We start from the raw sequence: 27,976 nt of genomic DNA, 5'->3' as shown, positions 1-27,976 counted from the left end.
TCTGATCCTTTCTGTCTGATGTTAATTATAATTGATTTGTTTTATGACGTAGGTGGTACAAGAAGTGACCAATGGTAAGGTATTACCTCAACCACAGTCGTGTCCCGACGATGTGTACCGTTTAATGTTGTGTTGTTGGAAAATGCGACCGCAGAAACGTTTATCCATCCAAAATTTGCATATTCAACTTCAACGTTTCGTGAATCACGATCCTGAGTACATTGAAGTTGTAGCGTGAGTTCAAATTAATGTGACGTGATGAAAAACAGAGCCAAAAAAAAATCTAACTCACTAATCATTCGAGCTAGAAATACTTTGCCAATACTGAATATTGCCAAATGAAGTTTAATATTTAAGAGATACAGACAGTATTGTCTAACAAACTTAACAAGTAGAGTTTTTCACGAGATATACCTATTTATTTGATTTTTGAGCGTATAGTCAAAATTTATTTTTTTAATGTTTCACTAAGGTGCAGCTACAAGCCGGGCTATTGTAATAAAATTTTAAATTATTTTACAAAGATAGGCCAATTGTTACTAGGGCGAAACGCCCCAGAATCTATAATTTCATTATCTTCTGACGTAAATTATATTATTATTCATCAAAATACGCTATTCAGCAAGCGTAGGCTAACTCAACTCAATGATAGAATCGGTCTGCAGTCTGCACTAAAGTGATCTCACGTTTTTTAACCCCTTATAATCCGATCTCTCTCCGGGATTGTCTCCTTATTGGCTAGAATATAACGACACAGCTCATGGAAAACCCTATGGCTAATTACGCTTCTAGGGTCATATATAGGTTCTTGATTCGGTACAACCAGAAGTAAGATGAGACTAGAAGTACTGAGCTAACGAAATTCTTCACTTGGCGAAAGTGAATATTCTTGATAACACACCAACGGTTGGCCCTCTGGTAGCGGTTTCTGAATTTCCCCTCCAAAACGTGAGACGTTCGCGGTGGTAGACGGCCGAACTAGATTCAAGCACCCGCGTCCGTGTTCCGCGGCTTTAGGTTGATGGGAAGGGGGTAGGAAATTATTTTGGAACTCGACCAATTTTTTTCTCTCTAGCGTACGCGCGAAGGAAGCGGCATAAAATCCTCAAATTTGTTCACTAGTGCCAGGATCTACTCTTCTACTTCTAGTCTCATCTTACTTCTGGTACAACTTAAGTCGTTTTAAAAGCAGAAATGTCTCTTGAGGGGAAATATTTAGAAAGAGTCAATGAGGAGAAAATCATTCTTGTAAATTATGGCTTTGGTAACCATGGTAACGTCTTTCAGTCTCTCAATTTGCTAATAGAGATATGAAAGAGGAACAAGTAGTTATGATTCAGTACAAACTTTTGTAAGGTGATCTCGTGGGAGAAAGGTTTTCAAGTGTTTATATGAGACGGTTAAGAAAATCTATTTTCAAAAACCTATAAGTTCGGTAACCTTGGTAACGTCTTTCAACCCCTCAATTTAGAATTGTATGAAAATTGGAAAGGTTTATACGTAAAATCAGGAATGCATACAACTAACAGGAATAATTGTTAATTTCTATGAATTCGGGTTTTCTGGGCCAGGCTTGAGAACTTACTACACGTCACGTCATCTAACTGTGACGTCTTACTAACTGTGATTTCATTGGTCGGGGAATGTGCAACGCGAAGTGAGATAAATTATTCTCGATCATAAGTTTATAAGATATGTTCCATAAGTATGACACTTCCTATACTTTGTAATGCTAGAGACTTAGTGAGAGCTAGTTCAAGAACGACAAGCGAGAATTGACTGCACTCGGTTTTGCAATGCATCTTTCTATTTTGTCTGTACTAAGCCTTTGACAGCGCCTCACCAGGCGTCGCTTTACGAGAATCTATGACGTTTGACCAACGTCACTTCATGACAAGCTCTCGGTAACAAGTGACAAACTTATGGAACATACTTTATGGTCGTTGTAAAATTCGTCATACATTATGATTAGTCTAGCTCTTCAGATAAAATCCAGCTAGATACGTTGAAAAAATCGCTACATAATTATTCCCATTAGCTGTATTTATTCCTGGTAAAACTATGTTGGCGGGTGATTGTCTGAAACTCTGAACTTGACAGCGTTTCAGGAACCGACTGAGCTTAAAAGATATAGTTTTCAATGTATTTTGATGAAACGCGGCTTGATTTTCTAATCTAAACTTTTGAATTGAGTTTCGTTTTACTATACAACGTTTTCGGAAATATTTGTGGTCAATATTCTCTGAAAGGTTATCAATAAATGATATTACCCGGAAGGTCAATGCCGGAAGTAATTTGACTTTATAAGAGTGAAATTTTGTTAGGAAGATAACAAGATCTCGGAATTTGTAACATTGTTACTCATGGTATTAACTATATATAACCATAAACCAAGTCTTAACAGTGCCTTGTGGGTTCCCTAATATTTATAAGTAGTAGTGTAAACAAAGATATTACTGTGATAAAAATTAACCCATATTAGGTAGGTAATAGTTAGACGTAAATATTTAAAATTATACCGCGAAGAAAATTATAAAATTGTCGTAATTTATTTATTTTTGTTTAACCATAAGTTTATAAGATATGTTTCATAAGTATGACACTTGCTAATGGAGAAAACGTTTGAGAGGCGATTTTATAGTCCAGTTCCCGATTTAGTCATGGTAAACGTTCTAAGTCACTCAAGTCTAGCTCTCAGTAACCAGTGTCAAATTTATGGTTTGTCTTGTTAAGCCTAATTTATTTTATTTAATATTTGTGTTAGATAACATTGTACATAATTCGTACACGTATAATTGTAATTTTAAGACGATCGTTAGAGACAAAAATGTACAAAGACCAATTTTAATTGTAGAAAAAATTGTTCAATTTATTAGAAAATGATTTATTGTGTATACAAATGTATTAATTTTCCTTTGTTTCCATGATTTCGACTAAATGTCTCACTGTTTCCAAGTCACCTGACATTCGGGCGTTGTTTAATAGTTTTTGAAAATTGTTCTTATCAGTTTTACCCGATTTGTAAATACTCAAAAGCAATTTTCTGGCCGCTGATGTAAAGCTCAAAACGGTTTCTTCCCTTTCTTTAATTTGAAATAAACTGTTTTCTAGAGATTTACAAGCAGTTCTGTAAAAAAAAAAAAAAATAATAATAAAGCCCACGTGTAAAACCATAGCCATGGCCAACTTAGATTACCGGGGGTAGAAGGCCTACCAGCTTTACCCGAGCCCCATGTTAAAAAACGACTAGCAAAATCGCCCCTAGTTCCGACTTTCGCCGTTAGGTGCGCTACCAACCCAGTTTTCCTCATAATGCTTTTTCTATGGGAAAAAAAATTCGGAAGTGGACTCGGTTTAAGAGCATTTTTAATATATTTACCGATTTTTTTCGTGGCCGAATTTTAAATGAGAAGTCAAGTAAGTTTTGATTTATATTTTGAGACCAATTTCATAATTTTCCGTCCGTTATTTGACGAGTAATCAACATTCAAAGTTGGGGTTGTTTTTAAGGCGGAGAAATTAAATTTCTCGGAAAACCTAAGCCTTCGTCCAACGGCGCCATTAAATTTTAATGTAAACTTCCTTCAAGGCCGAGGCTTAACTCTAAACGGCGCATTTCTCCGCCTTAAAAAGAACCCCAACTTTGAATGTTGATTATTCGTTAAATAACGGACGGAAAATTATGAAATAGGTCTCAAAATACCGATTAGAACTTACTTGACTTCTCATTTAAAAATCGGCCACGAAACAAATCGGTAAATATATTAAAAATGCTCTTAAACCGAGTCCACTTCCGAATTTTTTTTCCCATAGAAAAAGCATTATGAGGAAAACTGGGTTGGTAGCGCACCTAACGGCGAAAGTCGGAACTAGGGTCGATTTTGTTAGTCGTTTTTTAACATGGGGCTCGGGTGAAGTTGGCAGGCCTTCTACCCCCGGTAATCTAAGTTGGCCATGCCATAGCCTACTCGATTCAAATTTGGCGCCATATCTAATGCGCATGCTCGCCACCGGTCTCGTGACTCCCATGTTTACAGAGTATGAACCCCGTAGGGCCACGCGGTTGGTGCTCCGAGACCTCACTCTTTGTCAATTGTCATTTTGCGGTAATTTTTCGCGTAGTTTTTATTTAAAATCATCCCCGATCGTGATTATTAGTAAGTACTAATTCTTATTTATTATTTTTATGTCTTAGAATATTGTGAAACGTGAAGCTTACTTGGAAGATGGGTCATTGTCTAAGGCCGTTAGGCTTAGCAAAAAATGGGCTACATAGCATTGTTTGTTCAAGTTTATGGCTTGTATACAAGCTTCCTTGCCCAGCTGAGTCCAGTGTTCGGAATCCCCTTTATACTACAAGCGAAACAAGTTAAAACATTAACACTAAAATAGGCTTAGCTCCTTTTAAAAACTTAAAACTCACAACATGCCCCGCTTCTTTTGCAAGTAAAGACAGGTACAAAAGGGGTACAATTTTTTCTTCCTGCGACCTATATATAGACGATTTTGACCCTTATTATGATAATTTGTCACTCCAAATTAATTATTTTTAAAGCCATTTACGTTTCCCCATTCTCCAGAACTTGAAGCCAAAGGCATAGTTCTTCTTCAGCCTCTTTGTATTGCGCTGCATTAAGCCTACTTCTAATTAGAGTCTGAAAAACATGTCCAAGAAACACTATATGTCATTTCTAGGTGACATTTCGTGCTATATAACCATGGATAAAGAATGCGCGTGAGGAAATTTGTTTTCACTCTACAGGATAGGCAACTCCCTAACTCGAACGACAGCTTATTCTGTATATACTCTGTTACAACATCGGTTGTCAGCACGCGCAAACCTAGGTCTCTATGTAATCTAGCCTTGCGCGTGCTGACAAGAGACAAAAAACTTCAGGATATTTTAAACGATTTTAAATCCTGAAGATCCTGAAGTTTTTTGTCTCTTGACAGCACGTACAAAGCTACGTTACATAGAGACCTAGCTTTACGCGTGCTGACAACCGATGTTGTAACAGAGTGTATACAGAATATTCTGTCGTTCGAGATAGGGAGTTGCCGATCCTATAGCGTGAAAACAAATTTCCTCACGCGCATTCTTTATCCATGGTAACTGTATGCCCTCGCGTTTTATGGTCATTTTGCGACGTAATTGTTTATCAAAAAGACACTACTTACACTCCAAACTAAGAATTCTGAAAGGAGAGATGGATCTTCGTTCAACAGGTTTTTAAGGTAGGAAGCTGAGCCTTTTTCTGTTGCTATTGCTTGCGATAATTGCGTGGCAATGTATGTATTTCTCTGCATACTCTGTGATGAAATAGTATCAGTATTATGACCTCTCTGTTGTAAACACTGAAACAAACCTGGGAATTTGGTTGGGAGGGTTTATTAAGGCATCTAGAATCACTGGGATTGTTCAAATTATTGTAAATAAGCATGGCCTCGATCCAATCTTGTAAGGATAGTTCAGAACTTGTCGAATTTGTTTCAAAGTATTTGTCCCTTAACTTTTCAATACATTTATAAATTGATTCCAAGCTAGAATATTTATCTGGGTAGGATGTTGTGGTTGCCAAAAGACAGCACCAACTTTTAAGGTCATCTAAAAGTAATTGTATCCCACTTAGTAAGATTGAGAACTGAAAGTTAGTTGAAACCAACCTGGTTGTCGATGTACTGCTTTGAGAGCCAAACTTCGACTACTTTTTACGTCATTCATGGCTAAGTAGCTATTAGCCATGGTTAAAGTTTGCACCAAACTATTGCTACTTTTGGACGAATGAATACCCGCGTATTTTGCGCATTGTACCGCTTCTTGAGCCCTTTTCACACCAGATAGTAGCAGAAACGAACACAAATGGGTCCAAAGTTCATGGCTATCAGGTTGCCAATGCGCAGCTTTGGTTAGTTGTCGTATTGCACCTGGAATATCACCCTGAATTGCTTTATTTAGGGCTAGTAAATGGGCTATTTTAGGCCAGTAACGTTGATCGTATTTGTAACTCTCCAACTCTGATAATGCTGCATTGATTAGAACTGAATCGCTGTTTAAGAATCCCAATGCGCAGAGGGCAAGGAGGCCCGGGATGGATTGAACGTCGCAGGTTACACTGTTTGGCGGAAAATTATTATTATTAGGTCTAACTAAACATTTGCTCAGTTGTCCCGTGCATCATTGAGAACAATAGATCGTTAAAACCTTGTCAATTTGACCCCGAAAACTTTTGAGCAACAAACCTTTTAAACAACAACGTTTTGGCTTGTTCTTCGAACCCAGGTACTTTTCGAATGACAAAAGCCATGGCGGTTAACAAATCCGCTTCTAAATTTGGGCAAGAACTTTCGCAAGCTTTAAGACCCAGTTCATACGCTGCGAAAATAATTTTTTTCGACTGTAATTAAACCTTAATTTTAATTAACCTTCCCAAACAAAACTCCATACCTTGATACGCTTTTTCGGGACTTCCAGTGGCAAGAAAAGATAAGGCGGTTTCGCAATAAATTGAAACATCTGGATTTTTAATTTCCGTTAGTATGGATAATGATTCATCCGTATTTCCCGCCAATCTAATTAGAGATGGGTTAATTAGACCAATGGTTTTTAGTAGACAAAAATGACCAATGCTGTCACCTTAGTAAACGACCTAAGTTAGCTTTAGAAGCTTCGAGTTGTTCCAAAGGGGCGCCGGTATCTTTTAGTAACTTATAGGAACTATAATGAGAGTTTATATAATTGTTTTTTTTTTATTATTATTATTATTATTATTGTTATTATTATTATTATTATTATTATTATTATTATTATTATTACTACCAGGGATAGATTTAATTTTAGAATAAGGAATGGAGAACAGAATGTGGGTGGGCGCGCGCCAAAGTCCCGGACCCCCTTCCACGGGACGAAGGGGTATGAAATAAGAGGCGGTTCATAGCGACAGAGGTAAAAAGGAATTACGTCGCTATTTTTCGCGGTCCCCGTCAGCAACGTCATCAAAACGTAGCTTAAGTGAGCCAATAAGGTAATATAAACTTTTCGTTACGTGTTGGAGGGAGGGGCTCTATACTGGGCTATGAGTCATAATAACTGAAGTAAATACTAACCGTTCGCCATTCCTACTTCTAAAATTAAATCTATCCCTGTTATTACGCAAAAACCGTACGTTTTAGCGGCTCTAACAGCGGGTTGATATAAATTTTGCCGTTCTAGAACCAAGGCTAAATAATGATAGGCTTCGGCCTTGTTTTTTTCACTGGTAGTCAGTTTTATTAGGCTATCTTCAGCTTGGGTTATCCATCTCTTAGTGTACTCTGTGTTACGCTCTTTTTTAGTCTCTACATCAACTAGTGTCGATATTAACCAATGAGCGTAGCCCATAACTCCTTCAGTCTTATTAACAAAAAAATAATTGGGTGAATGCAAATGCATTAATACGGACTTGACATTTTGTTTTTGACAACTAACTCACTTTGGGGTTTAGTATAGAGGAATGTCTAAATAATTCCAGGGTTTGGTAATGATTTACGTTCTCGGCAATTAGGGCTTGACCTATCCAAGGGGTTTCGTTAGCGGGGTCAACGGATTGACCTCGACTAAAAGCGTCGTTTGCCAACTATAGATAATTTTGTAATTTTTTTTTTTTTTTAAATACGGTTTCAACCCTTTAAATATATTTCTAAAAATACCTCGACGTTATTTTGGGTCAAGTATAACACCCCTAGATTACTCCAAGCTGTTACGTTCTGTAACACAGTTTAATTTAATTTAATTAACCTAATTTATAATGATTTTGATTATAATTAGCTGTAGTATACTTTAGGATCCAATTGTAATGTTTTCATGAAACAATTTTGGGCAAATTCCAAACCGTTTTTTATATCAGAAGTAGCGGAAACGACACCCAACGCTAACCAATGATTGGGTTCAGTTGGATTTAATTCTAAAGCCTTTTTAAGACAAGCCAAACATTTTTCCGCAATTCTTTTGGCAATTGGGGCATCATTTTCATAGTGATATTGACTGATTCTGTAATAAGTCAATCCCAAATCCAGCCACAAACTGTGGAGTTTAGGTTTTAGCGATAAGGCTTGCCCATAACAACTATAAATGTTGTTTTTTTTTTTTTTTTTAAATTATAAAGAAAAATAATTATTACGATTTATTTCGGTATTTAGAAATTAATAAAATCAGAAGTGAGATGAGACTAGAAGTACTGAGCTAACCAAATTCTGAATTCACTTGGCGAAAGTGAATATTCTTGATAACACACGAACGGTTGGCCCTCTGGTAGCGGTTTCAGAATTTCCCCTCCAAAACGTGAGACGCTCGTGGCGGTAGACGGCCGAACTAGATTCAAGCACCCGCGTCCGTGTTCAGCGGCTTTAGGATGAGTGGAAGGGGGTAGGAAATGTTTTTGGAACTCGACCAATTTTTTTCTCTCTAGTGTAGGTGCGATGGAAGCGGCATAAAATCCTCAAATTTGTTCACTAGTGCCAGGATCTATTACCAATGCTAGAGCCCTTCACTTCTAGTCTCATCTCACTTCTGATAAAATTAGTACCAATTAGCGCTAGTTAACAAGTCGAGCAAGCCGTAATCGGTCTCCTTTTTAGGTAGACCATAAATTTGAACCGGGAATTCAATTGGTAAATGATTTGAACCCAAGGAAGCCAATAATATCGTTAGATCGCCCGCTAGTTTGTAGGGCGCCATGTAATTTTTCTTAATTGTTAAAACTCTAAATAAATAATAATTATTTACGTTGTAACTGTAAATTCTTAAGTAAAATAGGGGGAATTGGTTCAGTTCAGTTAAAACAACAACCTGGTATTCAAAAAAATTAAGGCTTCCATCGCGTGATCTTTTGATAAACCATACAATGATTCATTGAAATAATTTTTGGCCAATGAATAGTGACATTCCGCTAAACCTAAAAATGCTGGGAAATAATTTGAATCTAGGTTCAAAATATTTTTATAATCTTCCAAAGCTTCGATGTGAAGTTCCAATAATTGCTTGTTTTTGGCAACCCTGTTGAGTATTTTAGTTTAAATTTTGAAGTGTTTTAGCAAGAAGTGATATCTAGTTTATTAGGGAGAAGGTATAAGATGCCTTTGTATTCGCGCGCCATAGTCCCAGTCCCCCTTTCGAAATACAAGGGGGGACGTATAGGGAGGCGCCGGGCTATTTCGCCTCTCCTCAGTCGAAAAATATGACTGATTTTCGTCATTCGCGTCGCGCTGACGTGAGTTTTCAAGAACCAATGAGATGCTGGCTGGTTGTAATTTAGAGGCGGGGATTAACTCCGGAACTACATTTGGACTGGAGATAAAGCTGGAAATCAGGCGAATTTATACCTTCTCTCTGAGATACTAGATATAACTTCTTGGTTTTTGCTTGGATATCGACATCAAATTATTTAATTACTGAAATAATGAGTAGATATCATCCGGTTTTAATTGAACCAATTTGTTAAATGCTTTTAATGAGGCGCCGTAACTTCCTTGTAAGAGATAGGCGTCTCCTAAGCACTCCCAACTCTTGCTGTTTTATGTTTTTTGCGTTGTTTAGTTAGATTTAATCATATGTTAATTCATTACAATATTACCTGTCATTGGGGTCGATTCTAATTGCATTTTGTAATGATTGAATGGCGATTGTCAAATACTTCGGACCCATTTTGAGGTAGCACAAACCGAGACGAAACCAAACCCAATGTAATCTAGGTTGATGTACCGTCATTTGTTTCAAAATTGTTAAATGTTTTGACGTTTCGTCTTTTGGTTCCTTGTTTTTCTGAACCTCCAATAATATATCACTCAGATTTAACGCAATTTTTTCATTGTAAGGGTCAAGTTCAAAGGCTTTAGAGTAGCATTGCTGGGCACGACTGGAATTTATTGTTTTTAAAAGTTGATTGGTTCGCAAATTTTATTAGCGTCCTAAATTATTTACCTTAAATTTGATTGTAGTTTATAAAAGTGACCTAAATAGAGGTAATTACGACCGTAATAAGGGTCAGCCTTGCAAGCTTTAAGAATGTTTTGAATCGCAACGGATCTATTTAGGCCATAATCCCATTGAATCACCGATAAGAGGTGCAATGATTCTGCAGTTTCTTTTATTTCTAAAGCCATATTAATCCTATTCGAGATTGAAAATTAGTACCTTAATGTAAATTACCAAAACCAGAAGTGAGATGAGACCAGAAGTACTGAGCTAACCAAATTCTTCACTTGGCGAAAGTGAATATTCTTGATAACACGACCAACGGTTGGCCCTCTGGTAGCGGTTTCTTAATTTTCCCTCCAAAACGTGAGAGGCTCGCGGTGGTAGACGACCGAACTAGATTCAAGCACCCGCGTCCGTGTTCCGCGGCTTTAGGTTGAGGGGAAGGGGGTAGGAAATGTTTTTGGAACTCGACCAATTTTTTTCTCTCTAGTGTAGGTGCGATGGAAGCGGCATAAAATCCTCAAATTTGTTCACTAGTGCCAGGATCTACTACCAATGCTAGAGCTCTTTACTTCTAGTCTCATCTCACTTCTGCCAAAACTAATTCATTCATGTACCATTTCTCAGCTTCTACGTAATTTGGTTTTTTGAGATCAATTTTTGCCTTTAATACATATGAGTCATGAGGATTAATTTTCTCCAATTCATCCGATACACTTGCAGCTTGTTCCAAATTATTTTCCTCTATGGCTATCTTAGCTTCGTACAATTTAAACTCGATTTCAATCTTTTCAAATCGGAAATCTCGCATATTTTCACATTTTACGCGAGCTTTTTGTAACGTTTGTTTGGCGTCTTTAATGCGATTTAAGCCCAGTAAACTTCCACTGAGATTTAAACATAGTAAAGTGACCAATAGGACGGTATCGTCGGTTTTTTCTGACTTTGATTTCGCCAGTGTTTGCAAAACTTAGAAGAAAAAATTAACAAATTAATTTGCTGTCAATTAACCCCAATAGAAAATTATCAAAAATATTTTACTGGAAATGCAAGCGCTCTCTGCTTCTTTGTAATTATGCAAATTAAGATGAATTTTTGATAGATAAACCCATGCTTCAATTAAATTTGGGTTTTCTGAGATGCATTTTGAAATCAGGGGTAGGGATTTTGCAAATTGTTTTTCGCAAAATTCTAATACACCTAGTGTAAGGTCGGCTAAACCCACGACCTTTTTCGAATTGGGGTTTTCGCGATAAAGTAGCGCCAACTCTTTTATTTCGCTCTTATCAATAATGTCGTCGTCATTTTCCTCGTTAGAAATTAAAGAGTTTTCGCAAAAAAGTTTCAATATAAATTCAATCCATTCTGGATCATTTTCCGTTTCTGTCAAATAAGATTTTGCTAATTCGAAAATCTCAGAAACGGAACGATTCTGAAAGTAGTTTAAAAATGACTTCCGATTATTTTTTAAGACTATTCTTTCAATAGTTAAAGGAAAGGTTCAGGTAGTATAACATTATACCTTAAAGGAACGGCCTTTTCTAAATATAAAAGTAAAAATATTGAAAAAATAAATTATCTCTTATTAAAATATGATAATTAGCATTTAATTAGTCTTAAAACCGAGGACTACTGCGCCGCCATTTTGTTTAGTGACGTATCATAGCTACCCCTAAAGGGATTGGTTGAATTTTCGCAGGTTTGATTTAGCAGACGCCACTAAAATTTTTAAGGCTAATTATTTTGCAATAAGAGATCATTAATTTTTGTTAATTATTTTTCCTTTTATATTTAGAAAAATGGACGTTCTTTTAATGTTATGTTATTTGATCTTTTCTTTTGATAATACCATTTTATAGAAATTTAACTGCTGTTTTCGAAGAGCATTCAGCTCATTTATTGAAATTCTTGCTTCTTTACTGGTAGTTAAGGCTCTGTCAAATGCTTTATGCAACTAATTTTAAGTTTTTATTAAAATTATTTTAATTTGGGGGTTTTAAAATATTAAAGTCAATTCTAAATAAATTTTATTACTGTATTTTGATATTGTTTAAAATCATTTAAAGTAAGAGCGTAATTAATCAGTGTAGTCCATGCACAAAATTCAGCCCTTTCATCCTTTTTATCAAAATGATAATCGGCTAATAATGTCATAGCTTCAATACACTATAGTATAATTAACAGGAATTTTGATTACGATTATGTAATTAAAATTTTTAATTCGAAATTAAATTAAATTAACCTCTTTGGAATTTCCAGTTGCTTTAGCCAAAGCAATAAGCTTAGAAATAATATCCAAATATTTATCAGGGTCACTTATATAGAAAGTAATTTAATTAATCATCAATTATATTTAATTTATTTAACTAATTAGTATTTATTTACTCTTTATGTAAAGATGCAATTGATTTATAAACCAGAACAAGTTTATTGTCATTTTCTGGTGACTGATTTTTCTCATAATATCCAGTTAATCCCTAATTATTTAATTTAACTAATGATTTTAATTGATCTTAACTTTAATTTTAATTAAATTACCTTCCAAGCTAATAATTGTTCGGGTTCAATTTCAATTGCATTTTTGAATGTTTCCTCCGCTTGTTTAAGGGCTTTGGTTTCTTGTAAAGCTAATGCTTTAAAAACTAATGCATTGTAATTGCGTGGTTCAATCTTAAGCGCGATCTGTTTTAATTAAATTAAATTAAATTAAAATAATTAGATATTGGGGTTTAATTTAAACAATACCTGACAGTGCTCGAGCGCTGCTTGATAATCTTTCTCTTGTAATGATTTCTTGGCCTCTTTGATCGATTTTTTAACTTTAATTACGCTGTCGCTATCCATATTGAAACTGAAATTACTCTTTGAGTGTTTTGGTTTCAAAATATACTAAAACACATGGGAAAATAGAAATATTTGCGTTTGTAGATGGCGCCAAATGAGTTTCATTCGTAGTCTCATAGATGGCGCCAAATAGATTTTTTATTTGTATGTGGCACCACGTGTTTCCGTGTAGAAGAGAGATGGCGATACTGTTCCAGCCTTTTTACACTATTTTGGCGCCAAAATAAATTTGGCGGGGTTTTGACGCTTCATGCTACTAGGTTTCCATAGAAACGCGATAGTTACGTACCAGGAGCTGCCATATCCCCATTATGAAAGTTACTACACTCAAAACGTCGGTTTAAAATATTCGTTTACTTGTACATAAGTTAGTGTTAGGTCTAAAATTAAGGGTTACAGTCTGATAAATAGGCATCTTAAGGCCTGAAAATTAGGCTTACATGTACGTAAGAGTTTTAGGCCTAAAATGAAGGGCTACAGTCTGATAAATTGACGTCTTAAGGCCCGATAATTAGGCTTACATAATAAGTTAGTGTTAGGCCTAAAATGAAGGGTGACAGCATGGATGAAGAATGCGCGTGAGGAAATTTGTTTTCACGCTATAGGATCGGCAACTCCCTATCTCGAACGACAGATTATTCTGTATATACTCTGTTACAACATCGGTTGTCAGCACGCGCAAAGCTAGGTTTCTATGTAATCTAGCCTTGCGCGTGCTGACAAGAGACAAAAAACTTCAGGATATTTTAAACGATTTTAAATCCTGAAGATCCTGAAGTTTTTTGTCTCTTGTCAGCACGCGCAAGGCTAGATTACATAGAAACCTAGCTTTGCGCGTGCTGACAACCGATGTTGTAACAGAGTATATACAGAATAATCTGTCGTTCGAGATAGGGAGTTGCCTATCCTGCGTGAAAACAGATTTCCGCACTCGCATTCTTTATCCATGGTGACAGTCTGTTAAATAGACATCTTAAGGCCAGAAAATTAGGCTTACATGTACTTAAGATTTTTAGGCCTAAAGAGTAGGCTTAACATTATAATTTATTTATAGGAAACGTCATTTATTACTTCAAATAGACTTTATTATGGTCGAGGAGGCATTACAAATGGTTTTGTTTTTTTTTCAATATATTTACAAGAAATAAACTAAATAATCGCGATAATTATAACTGAATTTGATAATGGTGTATTTGTTTTTTTTTTTTTTTAAACATTTAAGTACATGACGCTTTTTTTTTCTTCACAAAACAAAATCAAACAACAATCAATCAATCAATTAATTATATTTAATTATATAATATAAAAACGTAAAAATAACTAACGTTTTATTGAAAATTAACCTAAAAATATTTGTTTGTTTGTGTGACATGTGACAATAATTTAAAATTAGTTGTGCAATATAGATATTTTAATGAATATATAGTATGCGTTTCTGATTAATCGAGACCTTTAGTCCGCTGCTTTTTTTTTTCGAACTTCAATCAGACGCAAATTAAACTAAATAATAATTAATTATTTAATATTATATAAGCCACTTTTCGCGAATTAATTTTTTATTTATTTTTTAATCCAGAATCTTTTATATTTAAAAAACTGGATCGTATTTTTAATATTTTTTTTTTTTAATCTTATCACCTTTTTTAGTCATCGTAGGTTTGTAATATATATTGAGCCTTTGGAGTTTATTTATTTCATTATTTTTTTTTTTTTTTTTTGCGAAAATGGGAGTTTTTAAATTTTATCATTTTCATAGTTTAAAATCTGGAAAATAAATTAGTCTTAGCTAGTTACCACTGATCTAAAATTCCAGTTGTAAACCTTTTTTATCAGTTTATACTAAACCTAAAATGCATTTTTATCTTATTTAATTTAATTTGTTTTTAATTAACTAAATTAAATCTCTTTTTCAAAGGCACAATAGTTCTGCTTCGGAAACGAGTACTGTAGTAGCTTTAATATATATTTTTATTAATTTTTTGAGACAGGCGAGTTTAATTATTATTAAACCCCCGTTTTATAATAAATATAGTGTTAATATACTATATTTTTTTTAATGTGACACGTCGTAAAATCTCAAGCAGTATGAAACTGAGGTAACCCTTTGTTTTTAGGATTAGGGTGTCTTTACTCTTTAGTTGTTTTAGCTCCTTCGCTAATTACGTTCTAAAAAAAAAATGGGGTTCAGTTTTAAATAAAAAATACGCTGCTTGTATATCGTATATCGTGTGTATTTATTTATTAACTCGAAATAAGAGTGAGGATTTATCGATTTTGCTACTAGTATTTTTTAGGCTTAGCTTAGGGTGAAGGAATTGGCCAATTATCTGAGGATTCTGAAGGTGTAGCCGAACTATCAGCGACGGAATTAGCCTTTATCATAGGACTGGGATTGTTATTGGCGTTTGTTTTTTCGGAGGCGTTTTTCTTGTTGATATTGTTTTGACGCGACACGTGGTGTTGTTGTTGTTTACAACGCATCAACGCTCGTTGGTCAAAATCGGGATGACGTTTCGCGTGCTTTGTTAAGTGGTCGGATCTCATGAATCTCTTGTCGCAGAGTGGGCATTCGAATTTCTTTTCGCCCGTGTGGGTGCGCAAATGACGCGCCAATTCGTCGGAACGCGCGAAACGTTTACCGCAATTTAGCCACGTGCAAGGAAATGGACGTTCACCTAGAATGAAAAAACATATTGAAGAGATATTAGAATAGAGAGATTTCAGTTGGCTGCGTAGTACGTCACACCCTCCTAAGTCCTACCACGGTTTTGGCAGCCATATTGGTGGTTTTCAGCTTTCCTTATGCAATGAACCCACCAATAGGGACTTGGCAATTCGGGCTTAACTCCGCCCCCAGCGCCATTATGGTATGTTTTTAACAGAATGAAAGCTATATAAGCCCCTCCTCCTGGTATGTTTTTTAGCGCTAGTGGAAGGTAGCCTGACGTTGAATGGCGTAGTACTGCCAAGTCCCAATATGGTGGTTAAAATTATCTCACGTATCTTAGCTCCTCCCCCAAACGAAAGCTCTCTATAGAGTGGTACTAAGAAACTACGGGGACGTGACGTCACGTCAATATTGGTACAGTATATATTGTATCCCCTGCCCTCTCGATCCTCGCTCAGGGACGCTGCGCTGCTCGCGCTTGCGTCGTGATGCGCGTGATCGAGTTGGCTATAGCTGACAACTTCCAATATGGTCGCCAAAACCGAGATAAAATAAATACGGTAAAGTTCGTAGTAGCAGACAATTAGGCTTAACAGTTAAATAACTTGAAATGACCCTCATAACTTAACCCTTTTTGACATTTAACGAAACTTTTTCTTTTTACACCTATACCGTGCAATAAAAAAAAACCTGTTAAAAACTAAGGGGCTGGTTCAGGAAGTGATGCGTAAGGGGAACACAATAAAGGCCCAATTCTAGTTTTTCGACAAAATATAAAGAAAGAAAAAAAGGGGGTATTTAAAATCTTGTTTTTAAGCGGTCAAGCGTTGAGTTGTCCCTCTGGTTAAGTACGGGATAGTAACTTAGCAGTTATCTCTCTCAGTCTCTAGCGGACCACACCCCTTCAACGACACAGTAAAATTAATAGGGATGTAACAGTCCATAGGTAAACTCGGGTAAACCAGAGAAATATAATTCTTCTAAATTGCTTTTTGCCCCTCCCCCCCTCTTTTCTCCTCGTTTTTAATTTTATTACCGGTACATTTTAGTAAATTTATTCCTGTATCATTCGGTACCCGTAAACTAGCTTCGACGGTACCGGGTTACCACCCACCTTTGTGGTTACGGAAAGGAAAATTCAGGTATATTTCCCAAGTTATTGGTAATGGTAAAAGAAAAACCAGAAACCTTGATATAAAATCTCGAGCGTGACTTTACCGCGCGCGTTAACTTGGTTGGCGGGGAAAAAACAGTATATGTAAATAAATGGTGAAATGTGGCGAGCTAGCGAGCTGCAACTCTTGCAGTGCAGGAGAATTGATTCCCTTCCAGTTTAGAAGACTTTTACAGGAGCACAATTCATAGGCGACCTTGGGTTAGGGATATTAATTGTGTTTTTGTTTGTCCAAGCCGCTCAAAAGGTAGTTTTATTTCAAAGACCAAATTATTTCACTCTCCCTTTAACTGGACGACCTTCTTTCCGGGAGCGATTCGCCCGTGACGTTAGGGTAAGATCGGGTGTGTACCACGCCCACCCAGAAAAATAAAGAATTGTCGGTTTTCGAAAGACCAGTGTATAAAAATGCCAGTTTCGGATTTTCCACCTGGAAAACCTGGCTCTTTTTTTTTTATTCGACTCCCGACTCGCCTGAGCAGAAAGGTAGAAAGAGGATACGGTCGGGGCCAAAATCTATCCAAAAATCTAGCCTGGAGAATTTTCATATTCAACTTTTATATATTTTTCAAGGGGGTTATCGCACCCCGCGCGCCTGTTTTTCCCGCCTAAAAACTTGGGGGAAAAAAGGCGCGCTAAACAGCTGCTGCTGCCGCCGCTATGCCGATGTAGCTCGGGCGCGCGCGCTCTTTTCTTCATATTTTCTCTTCAATGCGGGTCTCGGCCAAGTTTAATCATGACGTCACTGGACGCATTATGAGAGAGAGAAAGAGAGGATGTGAGAAGGAAATTAAGCGAAAGGTTGCGAATCTTACTTACCTACGCCCATCACCGCGCTATCTAAAATCCTTTCCGAGGTCAGCTAGTTTTCGCGCGCTTTTTATTTTTTTATTATTTTTTTTAAAGAACAATTCCCGCCAAAAATTTCAGTTTTCATCAAAATCTAAGTGAGAGATTAAATCCTTCGCTATAATAAACCTTTTTTAGAAGACTAAAGTCAAAGGGTGAAAATGTTCTTTAGGGTTTTTGGTGTTTTTTCGTTGTAAATGATGCAATGTCGGTATGAGGTTTTCTACCTTGAGAAATTTTACAAACCTCAAGGATAATGTTAGTTGAGAGAGGCCGTTTTGTCGAAATACATCTGCCTGTTTTTTTTTTGTCTCCTCTCTCTCTCTCTCTCTCTCTCTCTCTCTCTCTCTCTCTCTCTCTCTCTCTCTCTCTCTCTCTCTCTCTCTCTCTCTCTCTCTCTCTCTCTCTCTCTCGGTAAATTTAATGGAATTACTAGTTAATTTTTTAATCCTATTTCTTACACAATTAAAGTGGTTCTTGTCTAGCCAAAAAAATCACTCCCCCTGTTCGTTTGTTTGGGGGGAAGTAATCTTCCAGGGGTCTTAAAGGCCGACTTCCATCGAAAAGAGTTCTAGCGAACTGAGAACCAAGCATCGAGACTAACAATGGAGCGACCGTGCCGATTTTCGAATCCCCGCTGGGGTAAAAGATGGTAGGGTTCTAGCTAACTGAAAGCCGTGCAATGTGCTTCTTCTAGCTAACTGAAGATACGCAATAGAGAATTTCCTTCAGGGGAAAGCAAAAATTCGAGAGGAAATAAATTTAAAAGGATTTCTATTGTTCATCTTCAGTTCGCTATAACCCACATTGCGCGGCTTTCAGTTAGCGAGAACCCTTCCAACTTTTGACCCAGCGGGGCTTCGAAAATCGGCACGGTCGCTTCATTGTTAGTCTCGATGCTCGGTTTTCAGTTCGCTAGAACTCTTTTCGCTGGAAGTCGGCCTTTAAATTGAAAGTCTATGTATATATATTTTTCCCATTAATGGGCATAAAAAGACCACACTAGTTCGCTAGTTCCTTCCTTAGAAGAATTTCAAGAGAAGAAAAAGACTCCCGCAAACTGCACCTCCCTCCTCGTCCTCCCCCCGACCTTTCCTAACTTCTTCCCGTTAATCCCTCATCATTTTCAAGTTACTTTTTGCTTTCTATATTTTTTTTCGCGCCAGTCATTCTCGCGCCCACGCCGCGCCAAAAAATTTCAGATAGCACGAGGTCAACTATAATAGGATGAGGTTTAAACACCATTTTTTATTTTATTTATTTTCATTTTTTAAATAAACCCGTACTCCCACTATAATTCAATTTAAAGGAAAGGGTTATTCCATCCTTAATATACCTTTTTCAAGGTAAAATGGGTGTCTGGGGGTTTTTGAGCACCATGTGTCCAGTGAACCACCCCTTTGACTGGAAAATTTATAGGACATTGTCCACTGTAATTGGCAAAAATAGTGCCGTATCTTCATAGGTAGCTAAAACAGTTCAGACCCTGAAACGTCACACCCTTCTATCTCTTACTGGAGTTTCATCCCCCCTAACGGTTGGAAACGGTATTCTACGTGCAAAAATGCCAACCAGAGATGGGCTGCGTGACGTCAGACTATCTCTTCCCCCTTGTCAGTTGTTAGCTCCCTATAGTCAAGCTAGCAAAACTTCGGAAAAAATTATTGGTCAAAATGTCCAGTGGCCTCTTTAGTTTTTTTTTATAAAAAAATAATTTTTTTTATAAAAAAAAAAACTAAAGAGGCCACTGGACATTTTGACCAATAATAGGGGCATTTTAAAATTTTATTGGAAAATGTCCAGTGTCCTGTGCTTATTTCCGGACCTGAGTCACTCTATTGCTTATCTTTAATAATGTCTATTCATAGTTTTATTATTTTATCCGATACTTTTCCTTTAAGTCTAACAGAAAGAGAAACAAATCGTTAAAGATGTTTTATTTATTTTTTTGAAAAATGATCTCTATTTGATTTTATAAAAGTATTTATTTCATCCTATCGAGAATATTGAACAGCAATAGGTACTGATTGCCCCAAGTTGGTTGGGAATTATAATCTCTCAGGGGGAACCCATTTAGTTCCCTTCCCCCCTCACTACCACCCATCATTTCTACTTCCGGTTAGCTCCGACTCTTACAACTTTTTTTTGTCCAAAATAAAGAAAAAGGTCGTGGCCTCATTCTCTCACGAAAATCTTCTCTGCCGAAGCTACAGGTCGGTCGGGATGTTTTTTTATTATTTTTTTTCTTCTAAAGAAGCTTGCTATTGTTAAGTTTTCTTATTCTTTATGGGTACCGGGGCACTCCCAGCTTTAACTCTAGTCCTAGGTCCCAGGCACCTTATGTTCGAAAAAGATAGATCCATCGTGCACTTGGTTTTAATCGAGGGGTAATTTAATTTTTGGAAAATAAATAGTAGTCCTAAATTTGAGAAAAACGTTCGACAGTTATTTGTGAGAGCATCGCGCGGGTTTGGAACTGAATTATCACTGAATAGCGGTTGAATTGAACTCACAAATGACTGGCAACACTTCCTGCATACGATTGAATAATGCCTGCACAATTTCATGGAGTTTCCTTTCCTTTGCTAATTCGCTAGATTTCCTCTCCAATATATCATATTCACGAGATTCATAAATAGAGCTATCTCAGAAGGCTTATTGTGACGTCACCCATGCTATTTGCCCATAGAACCAAAGCGGTACCAAACATGGCCGCCCAATGCCAAAGCTAAACCCATGACGTTTTACCTAGACACTGACGTCACAACTGAGATAGCTCTCTTTGGAGAGTTATATTTCTAAAAGTATTGTAGTGATTTACCCCTCGCTCGCATCATGGAATGGGCACCCTTGGCTATTTAGTTAAATATTAGTACAGTTGAAGGTATGAAGGTGCCATTACACTTATTATTCACATCATAGTCGGTTGACACTAGCTTTAAAGGTTGTCTGGGTAATTCAATTATTATTATTTTTTTCCCGACCCCAGCCAGACTACCTATTCTTTAAGGGTTTAAGACCGGAAGTAAAATAGCCCCATAAACCGGAAGTATGGTCGGATCGGTGCCTCCTGAAAAATCAATTCTTCCTCAAGGAAGGAATGAAAGGGAATCGAAACTCATCCCACCTGTTTCCCCAAAAATTTAAAGCCAAAGAAATCATGGGAAACCTTTAAATCTTTAAGTCTGATCACTCCTAGAGTCCTGGGACTCGGGGTAAGGCTTTTCTTTAAAAGCTCTCGTGATTTGAATATCTAGATAAGTGACGTCATCTACTTGGCCTTGGCACGAGGAGACGTGTAGTGTGTAGCACCCAATATGTTACGCTCTTCAATTTATTTAAATTTAATTCACGAGAACTTGTACGATCTAAGTCTAAGCCTAATTTGAAAAGATGGGTGATTTTTCTCGCGCCAAATTTAACAACTATACGTTATCGTTTCATTCCCTCCATAACTGTCTAATAGATTGTTTTCAAACTAGGAGTATTGATACCATCATAAGTTCATAAGATATGTTCAACATAAGTTTGTAATCTCTGGTTACAAACTGGAGCTTGTCATGTAGTGACAACGTAGGTCATAGATTCGAGGTACGTCTGGTTTTTGCGCTGTCAAAGGCTTAGTACACGACTAAATAGGACCTAGATGGAAGTCCTGCAAAATTAACCACCGAGTGTAGGACTTCAATTCTCGCTTCCGTCGTTCTACTAGAACTAGCTCTCAGTTGTAAGTCTCTCAGTAGCATTACGAACTTGTATAGATAGTGTCATACTTATGGAACATATCACTTATAAACTTATGAAACCATTTCAGGTTCATACAACTTTTGTAAAACAAATTTCCCTGAGATTTCCAGGTCTTTCCCCTTATACTTCCCTGAGTTTTCCAAGTTTTTCCCGTATATGGAGTATCCTATGGAGCAAATGTTAACGAAGGAGTGGGGGATAAATAGGACTATAGCATAATCCCCGTATCTCTAATATAACCACAATTATGAGCCTCCAAATTTAGTGTAATGTTAATCCTATGGAGGGGATGTTTATGAACATTTTACTTAATTACTCGGCCCCTGTTTAACGCTGATTTCCCTGAATTTTACTAATAATTATAAATTTCCCTGAGGTTTTTGCCAACTATTTATTTCCCTGATTTTTCCAGGTTTGTATGAACCCTGCATTTACACCAACTAGAATTCCAGGCTACTTAGTATTGCACTTTTAACGCAAAGTAACTTGGCCTCCTGGTGTAAATGGTTGGTATTATTCCTCCTAGTCAGAAAACTATGCAATTTCTTTATATACAGTATATAAATGATTATCAATTGAATTTTTCTTTTAATTGAATAATGATGTGATATACACATAACGCAGGCCCGCGTTACGTAGTTCTGTTATCGATATTATATATAAATTTAATCGCCACGTGGTTGACTTGAAACTTGTTCCACATTTTAGCCAGCGTTATTATTTTTGATTTTGAAGGCCAATTTGCTAATAATTTTACTCAAGGGCTTCTAGAGTTATAGTAGTTACACTTCTCCTCCGTTACGACTAGGCCTAGGTCCGCTTTATCTTACTTTAGTTTTTTTCGTTTCTGGGTAGCAATTTATCCATTGACCCAAATATGCCAATATACACTTTTATGAAACTCTTTTATTTATAAATAGACCTAGTTAAGGTTTCCCACAGTTCGGTTCAAATCGGTTTTGGAGTAAAACTGAAACTGAACTGAAACTTTTCAGTTACGATTTTCAAGAACTGAAACTGAACTGAAATTATCAGTTCGGTTCAGCCAGGAAACCGAACTGATCAGTTCAGTTTTCAGTTATAACCGAACTGAACCGAAAACCCCTTTAGAGATTATCAAGGAAAAAAAATAGTGTCAGATGCCCAAAATACCCAGATTGTAACTATTAACCGCTAACATTTTCTACTATTACTAAGTATTTTGGAATCGTGAAGTTCCATACCTTAAGAGTCATTTTTATTTCACTAACTACTAATTATTAACATTGAACCATTTAACTTTGACTAATTAACTAATTATGATACCCTTTTTAGTTACTAATTATTGGTATTCTTTTAGCCTGTGTCTCTCTGCAGAGGGTCCCAGCTAATCACGGGACTTAAATTAATAGCTTATTTTTATGCATAATTAAATATACGCGACATAAATGATGAAATATACGCGACACTAATAAGGTATCTTTTCGCTACACATCCCCCAAAATATCATACAGCATGCAATACTAAACGATGCCAGTTTTCTATTGTTCTACTAATGTTTGCGGGAACGTATTGATATCGTTTCTGGCGATAGATCGAAAGAGTACTTAACTATCTCTTCAGTTCAGTTTTTATCAGTTCAGTTTAAGAAATAAACCGAACCGAACTGAAAACTGATCAGTTTGGAGATGTGCAAACTGAAACTGAACTGAAGCAATCAAATCAGTTTAGGCCCTAAACTGAAACCGAAAATAACTGAACTGAACCGAAAACTGAACTGTTTGAACTGAACTGTGGGAAACCTTAGACCTAGTTCAGGGTTCATACAACTTTTGGAAAACAAGTTTCCCTGAGATTTCCCCCCATATACTTCCCTGAATTTTCCAGGTTTTTCCCGTATATGGAGTATCCTATGGAGCAAATGTTAACGAAGGAGTGGGGGTGGGCAAATAGGATTATTACATAATCAAAGGACATCCCCGTATTTCTAATAGAACCAGAGTTATGAGCCTCCAAAGTATAGTGTAATGTTAATCCTATGGAGTGTGGTATGTTTATGAACATTTTGCTTAATTACTCGGCCCCTGTTTGTCGTAGCCCTAACTTTTTAGTATGGTTGGATGGGGGATAAATTGGACTATAACATACTCAAAGGACATCCCCGTATCTCTAGTAGAACCAGAGTTATGAGCCTCAGTTAATCCTACGGAGTGTGGTATGTTTATGAACAATTTGCTTAATTACTCGGCCCCTGTTTGACGCAAATTTCCCTGATTTTCCCTGAATTTTATTAAAAATTCTAAATTTCCCTGAGGTTTTTGTCAACTTTTTATTTCCCTGATTTTTCCAGGTTTGTATGAACCCTGTAGTTCTGACCCCCATTTTTTTTTTTTTGCTATACAGTGTTGTTCTAAAGCGTTACAAAATGACAAACGGGGTACCAGGGGGCCTATTCTGTAAGCTTCGAAAGCAAGTTGTCGATCGACATCTCTCTCGATCTCGAACCGAGATCTCGAAAATCACAAAAATGGTATTCTGTAAGAAGTTGTCGAACTTAAACATCTCGATTATCGACAAAGTTGTCGAACTAGATATCGACAGGGTAGTAGCTGTCGAGATCGTCTTTTCGTTTCGAGTAACCCTTCTTTCATGAGTTTAATCTTAGTGTAAATAGCTGCCCTTCTACATTTAGCTCGCTTTGAGTTAGATAATCAAGCTAGAAAAATTATTAGGTGAATTTTACGAAGACACCGTGTTGTCAGAAGTATATAAGATTTCATATATACCTCTGCGGTGTTGTAATGTTAACGCCCAGGCAAAACAGTCCCCCTTAAATTTTGCAGGGACGTTAAATAAATTGCTTTTAATCTATAGCCATCTTGAAAAATGATGCAAGAAATGTGGAATAATGTCTGCGCTTTTCAACTGATTCCCCGAACATTAGGTACACCGGTACACGGTATCAAATATACAGGCTTTGTGAGTTTTGGGGTATGATTTGAAACCATATTCTAAAATGGCGGCCCAAAAAGTAACAAAGATGTTCCGACGGGCAACGATGCTGAAATTTATGCAGGGACGTTACTCTTAAGTCGTAGGTGCACATCAAGAAATATGGCTTGAATGCACGGCCATCTTGAAAAAAGGCGGCGAGAAATATAACTATCCTTTCGGAATAACGTCCTACTCTCGAAACCGTTCGACTAAAAATAAAGTGTCTTATGGGTTTTCGGGTTTAACATGCCATCATCTTTTAAAATGGCGGTCGAAAAAGTAACACTAATGTTATGCCCCTTTGCTACTAGTTAGAGATAAATCTATACGTTTAGAGCACTCGAATAAAAACTTTAGCCTGTAGATCATAGGTTATGGTTATGTAAATAATAATATGGTATTAGCAAATTACTTTTAAATACTTATTTTTATACTGTCTATCCTACTTCAAATTAGATCGCTTAAAACCTGCAAGAATTAAACTAAACCCTCACATCCTAACCAAAAATAAACGATCTTATTTTTTCGTCCGCTAATAACAGTTTCAAGTTTCGCGCCTCCTAGAGTCCTATTATGATTGGTCCCATGAAACGGAAGTGCGTTACTCTTTCGACATCTATGCTGTTCTCGAAGATCGAGAACTCCGGTATCGAACTCGAACGATACATGTTATAGAATACCATTTTTCGTTCGAGAAGGATCTCGATCGATACGACTATCTTCGAGATCGTGTTCGCTTCGAGATCGAGATCGACATCTAAGAAAATTACAGCAGCACCTAACACCAAATTAGGGTATTATTTTTTAAATCTAATTATTAAATATGGCTTTCAATTTATTTTTTTTTAAATTGAAACCTCCACATTTTATCTTATGCCTAACAAAGAAAGACGAAAGAAACCCCCCCCCCCCCCGCTTTTCAGTTATTCAATCTAATGATTAGATTAGCAAAATTATACAGCACAAATTTTGCCAAATAAACGGTTACTATCCTAATCTTTGTTAAGATTAAGGGGCTTGACACAAGGTTTTTATGATGAAACTAAACGAGGAAATTTGTCCCCCTGAATTGACTGACTGATAAGACATTTTTGGCGCAAAAATGTTGGTTGTTGAGTTCAATTCAGTAACGGTACTAAAACATCAACCTTTTACTAAGAATAATTAAATATTCATGAAAGAAATGGAGAAGAAATTCATGATGAAAAAAATGTATTTAGTTCATTATTTAAAATCTAGTTTCTCCAGGACAATTCGGCAATTAACAATTGAACCACGCCCCAATTATTAACAGTATTCAAATTATTTTTCTTCCTCAACTTCACTTCACTGGCAATTTAAAACAAAATTGTTTTTGTATGGGCGGAATATTTTTTTTCTCTCTCGATAATTTGGGGTATTTGAAAGATCATTAAACTTTTCCAAAACCTAGGCTAAATATCAAAGAAATTATAACTTTTCCCGTTCATATTGTATGGTGATATTTCCTTTAAGATCGTTAGTTTTCTCTGCCCATAGTAACTAGAAGTTTCTTTCTATTTTACAGAAAAAACGGAACACTACACCACCTTGGAGCGCACGTGCAGCTGCTCCACAAGGATCTCCCGCCATCCTGCCTCCAAGAGGTCGGATAATTGACAAAATCCGGTTATATACTGACGCGAAATTGAACCAATACGCGTGGGGAATTACAATTGCATCTTGAAAATGGTAATTTCTGGGAAAGAGCTAATCACCGCTGAGAAATTCGGGGGAATATCCGACCTCTCGAAGTCTTCTCTCTACTCGCATCTTCCCACAGGAGATTATCCCTCCACCCCCTTGACTCCGCCCCTTTTTTCTATCCGAGCGCGTGGCGCACAAAGGATGTGATGCTACAGCGTTTAGGCCTTTGCTCTCCATCCTCTATGGAGCTTAGGACCTAGGCTACTGCTAGCTTCAGACAATGGAAGAAAACGGGTTTTTCCACGTGCCGTTTTGCGTGTTTTCAAGTTTTCAAAAATTCAGAGCACATCAAAAAATATTTCAACTAGTTTTTCTCTTAAGAATTTATTTTAGGTAACTGTAGGGTGGGTTGGGTTCCAATTTATATGGATTTATCCATGACTTATCTACTCAACTAGATCAGGAAAAATTAATGAGATTGCAGCAGCGGAGGGGTTCTGGGTTGTACTAAAAGTAACGATGTTGTTTTTCCCCCTAGGTACTCTAAAAAAGAGTTATTTTTTGATGATATTCTATCTGGTTTTATGAATTTTGAAATTTTAAAATTCCGCTTTTATAAGATATATTTCATGATATTTCGAGAAATCTTTTAATAAGCATCTTCTAAGAAGACGTATTTTATGAATTTCCCGGTAATCTGTTTGCGTAATCCTTACTGCGTGCCTCCCAGATAACCCCATACCGTCTTAATATTGATCCATTGCCACGCCTACTTTGCTAGAATTGCAATTCTTAAAATCAGCCGAACCTCTACTACTACGCCTTGTACCGTTCCGTAGGTAACCATCCATATTGACCTACCCCTTGATACAACATGAATACGAAACATTCCTACGATAATATTGTTAAAAAAAGGTTTTGGCTTACCGGTATGTGATCTCTGATGCGCCTTCAAATGCGAACTCTTGGAATAAGACTTGTCACAACCCGCGTATTTGCACTGATGGATCTTTTTAGCTTGAGTGTTGTTGTTGTTGTTGTTAAGGTTTGGTGTCGAGGAAATTCCTTGTAGCTTTTGTCCGGTATTCTTTTTAACGAGAACCATATTTTGAGGTTCTTGCTTGACCGATAGATTGTCCGGTTGAGTTTGATAGGTGGGCGTTGGCCCTTTGTTAAGTCTGTCCACCGGCATTAAAGGATGGGTTAAGTCATCGTCAATATTGGGGACTGGTTCTTGTTTAATTCGTGTTAAATCCGTCAAAATTCTGGCGATCATGAAGAGGGAATCGGAAACTGGCGGGGTTTCTGGACATCTTTGTAACTGTCCTTGACCATTACGGTCCAAGAATCTTGATTTGTCAAATAGTTGACCGCTGGACATGGCAACGAGACATTCGGCGGCTAAATTCATGTCTCGATCAGAATCCCGAGTGATTTGACGATCCATTTTCTAATTATTGAGAATTTGCGGTTTCCTTTTATATAAAGTTCTTTGTTACCTTCGTACGTTTATGTAATGAAGTTTTGGTCGGGCGCCACCGACTCCTAGCTACCTCTCCACTCGGTTCGAGCGCGAACACTACTGTCGTTGGGAGATATCGCTCGAACGATTTTTGCTCTACCCGGTTTCCTCCGCCCCTCTCTCTCTAGTACTCTCTGTCTGCTATAGCTTCGCCTTCGCAGAAATTCATTACTTGAGGTGGTTGATTAAAATTACGTTTTAGAACCGTAAGGATTTGAAACGCGGAAAATGTATTTCAAGCGCCAAACGTCGAAGAGTTTCAGAAATAGTATAACTAATAAATACGCGAAGTATTACGGAGCTATTCACCAGTTAGAAATGTACGTTGTAGCAATGTACATCATTGAATTAACTTCCGCTATCATATACATCGGAGGGAAAAGACTGGAGCAAAGCCTCTAGTGCCGGACTCCTTTGTGTTGAAGATCTGTGGATGGGTGTGGCACTTTTACAACCACTATTCACGATTATCCTTCCTTGTAAGAGAATAACCCCGCGTATTTTACCCGTACTTGCCTGAAACCCGCTTGAGTTAGGCCTAATGAGGTTATCTCGTTCAGCGAAATAACCCTAATTTTACGT

General features: G+C 36.9%; 3 protein-coding genes across 5 annotated transcripts in view; 1 reads left to right on the top strand and 2 right to left on the bottom strand.

The window, feature by feature from the left end:
- The window catches only part of LOC149651629 (NT-3 growth factor receptor-like), a 34,793-nt gene extending 31,620 nt beyond the window's left edge, over nt 1-3,173 (top strand). For both annotated transcript variants that reach the window (XM_089848617.1, XM_089848616.1), the window contains exon 14: nt 53-3,173. In XM_089848617.1, the coding sequence (XP_089704743.1) occupies nt 53-238 (186 nt within the window). In that variant the 3' untranslated portion in view covers nt 239-3,173. The remainder of the gene's footprint in view (nt 1-52) is intronic.
- On the bottom strand, nt 2,843-12,885 carry LOC149651628 (superkiller complex protein 3). 2 transcript variants are annotated; one of them, XM_089848614.1, is made up of 27 exons: nt 12,698-12,878; nt 12,491-12,634; nt 12,338-12,429; nt 12,195-12,267; nt 11,987-12,118; nt 11,802-11,906; nt 10,994-11,384; nt 10,570-10,921; nt 9,956-10,144; nt 9,609-9,890; nt 9,428-9,544; nt 8,825-9,031; nt 8,562-8,738; nt 7,816-8,101; nt 7,687-7,743; nt 7,470-7,613; nt 7,164-7,390; nt 6,635-6,715; nt 6,446-6,570; nt 6,241-6,373; nt 5,665-6,113; nt 5,367-5,605; nt 5,179-5,310; nt 4,564-4,655; nt 4,424-4,490; nt 4,220-4,353; nt 2,843-3,127 (listed from the first exon to the last, which is right to left on the bottom strand). In XM_089848614.1, exons 1-27 carry the CDS (start codon nt 12,794-12,796, stop codon nt 2,905-2,907), a joined length of 4,749 nt encoding a protein of 1,582 aa, XP_089704740.1. In that variant the 5' UTR covers nt 12,797-12,878; the 3' UTR covers nt 2,843-2,904. The 2 variants fall into 2 exon arrangements, with proteins under 2 accessions (XP_089704740.1, XP_089704741.1); XM_089848615.1 differs by lacking the exons at nt 2,843-3,127; nt 4,220-4,353; nt 4,424-4,490 and having other exon boundaries at nt 4,564-4,678; nt 12,698-12,885.
- Nucleotides 12,886-13,859: 974 nt separating this feature from the next.
- LOC149651627 (uncharacterized) lies at nt 13,860-27,319 on the bottom strand. Its single transcript, XM_089848624.1, has 2 exons — nt 26,800-27,319; nt 13,860-15,471 (listed from the first exon to the last, which is right to left on the bottom strand). Exons 1-2 carry the CDS (start codon nt 27,317-27,319, stop codon nt 15,098-15,100), a joined length of 894 nt encoding a protein of 297 aa, XP_089704750.1. The 3' UTR covers nt 13,860-15,097.
- Nucleotides 27,320-27,976: the final 657 nt, after the last annotated feature.

The sequence above is a fragment of the Phalangium opilio genome, unplaced genomic scaffold (assembly GCF_054372755.1).
Source record: "Phalangium opilio isolate 3A_F unplaced genomic scaffold, DU_Popi_V2 ptg000082l_1, whole genome shotgun sequence".
Taxonomy (NCBI): domain Eukaryota; kingdom Metazoa; phylum Arthropoda; class Arachnida; order Opiliones; family Phalangiidae; genus Phalangium; species Phalangium opilio.
The sequence above is the reverse complement of the archived record's forward strand: the minus strand, read 5'-3'. Positions and strand labels throughout refer to the sequence as shown.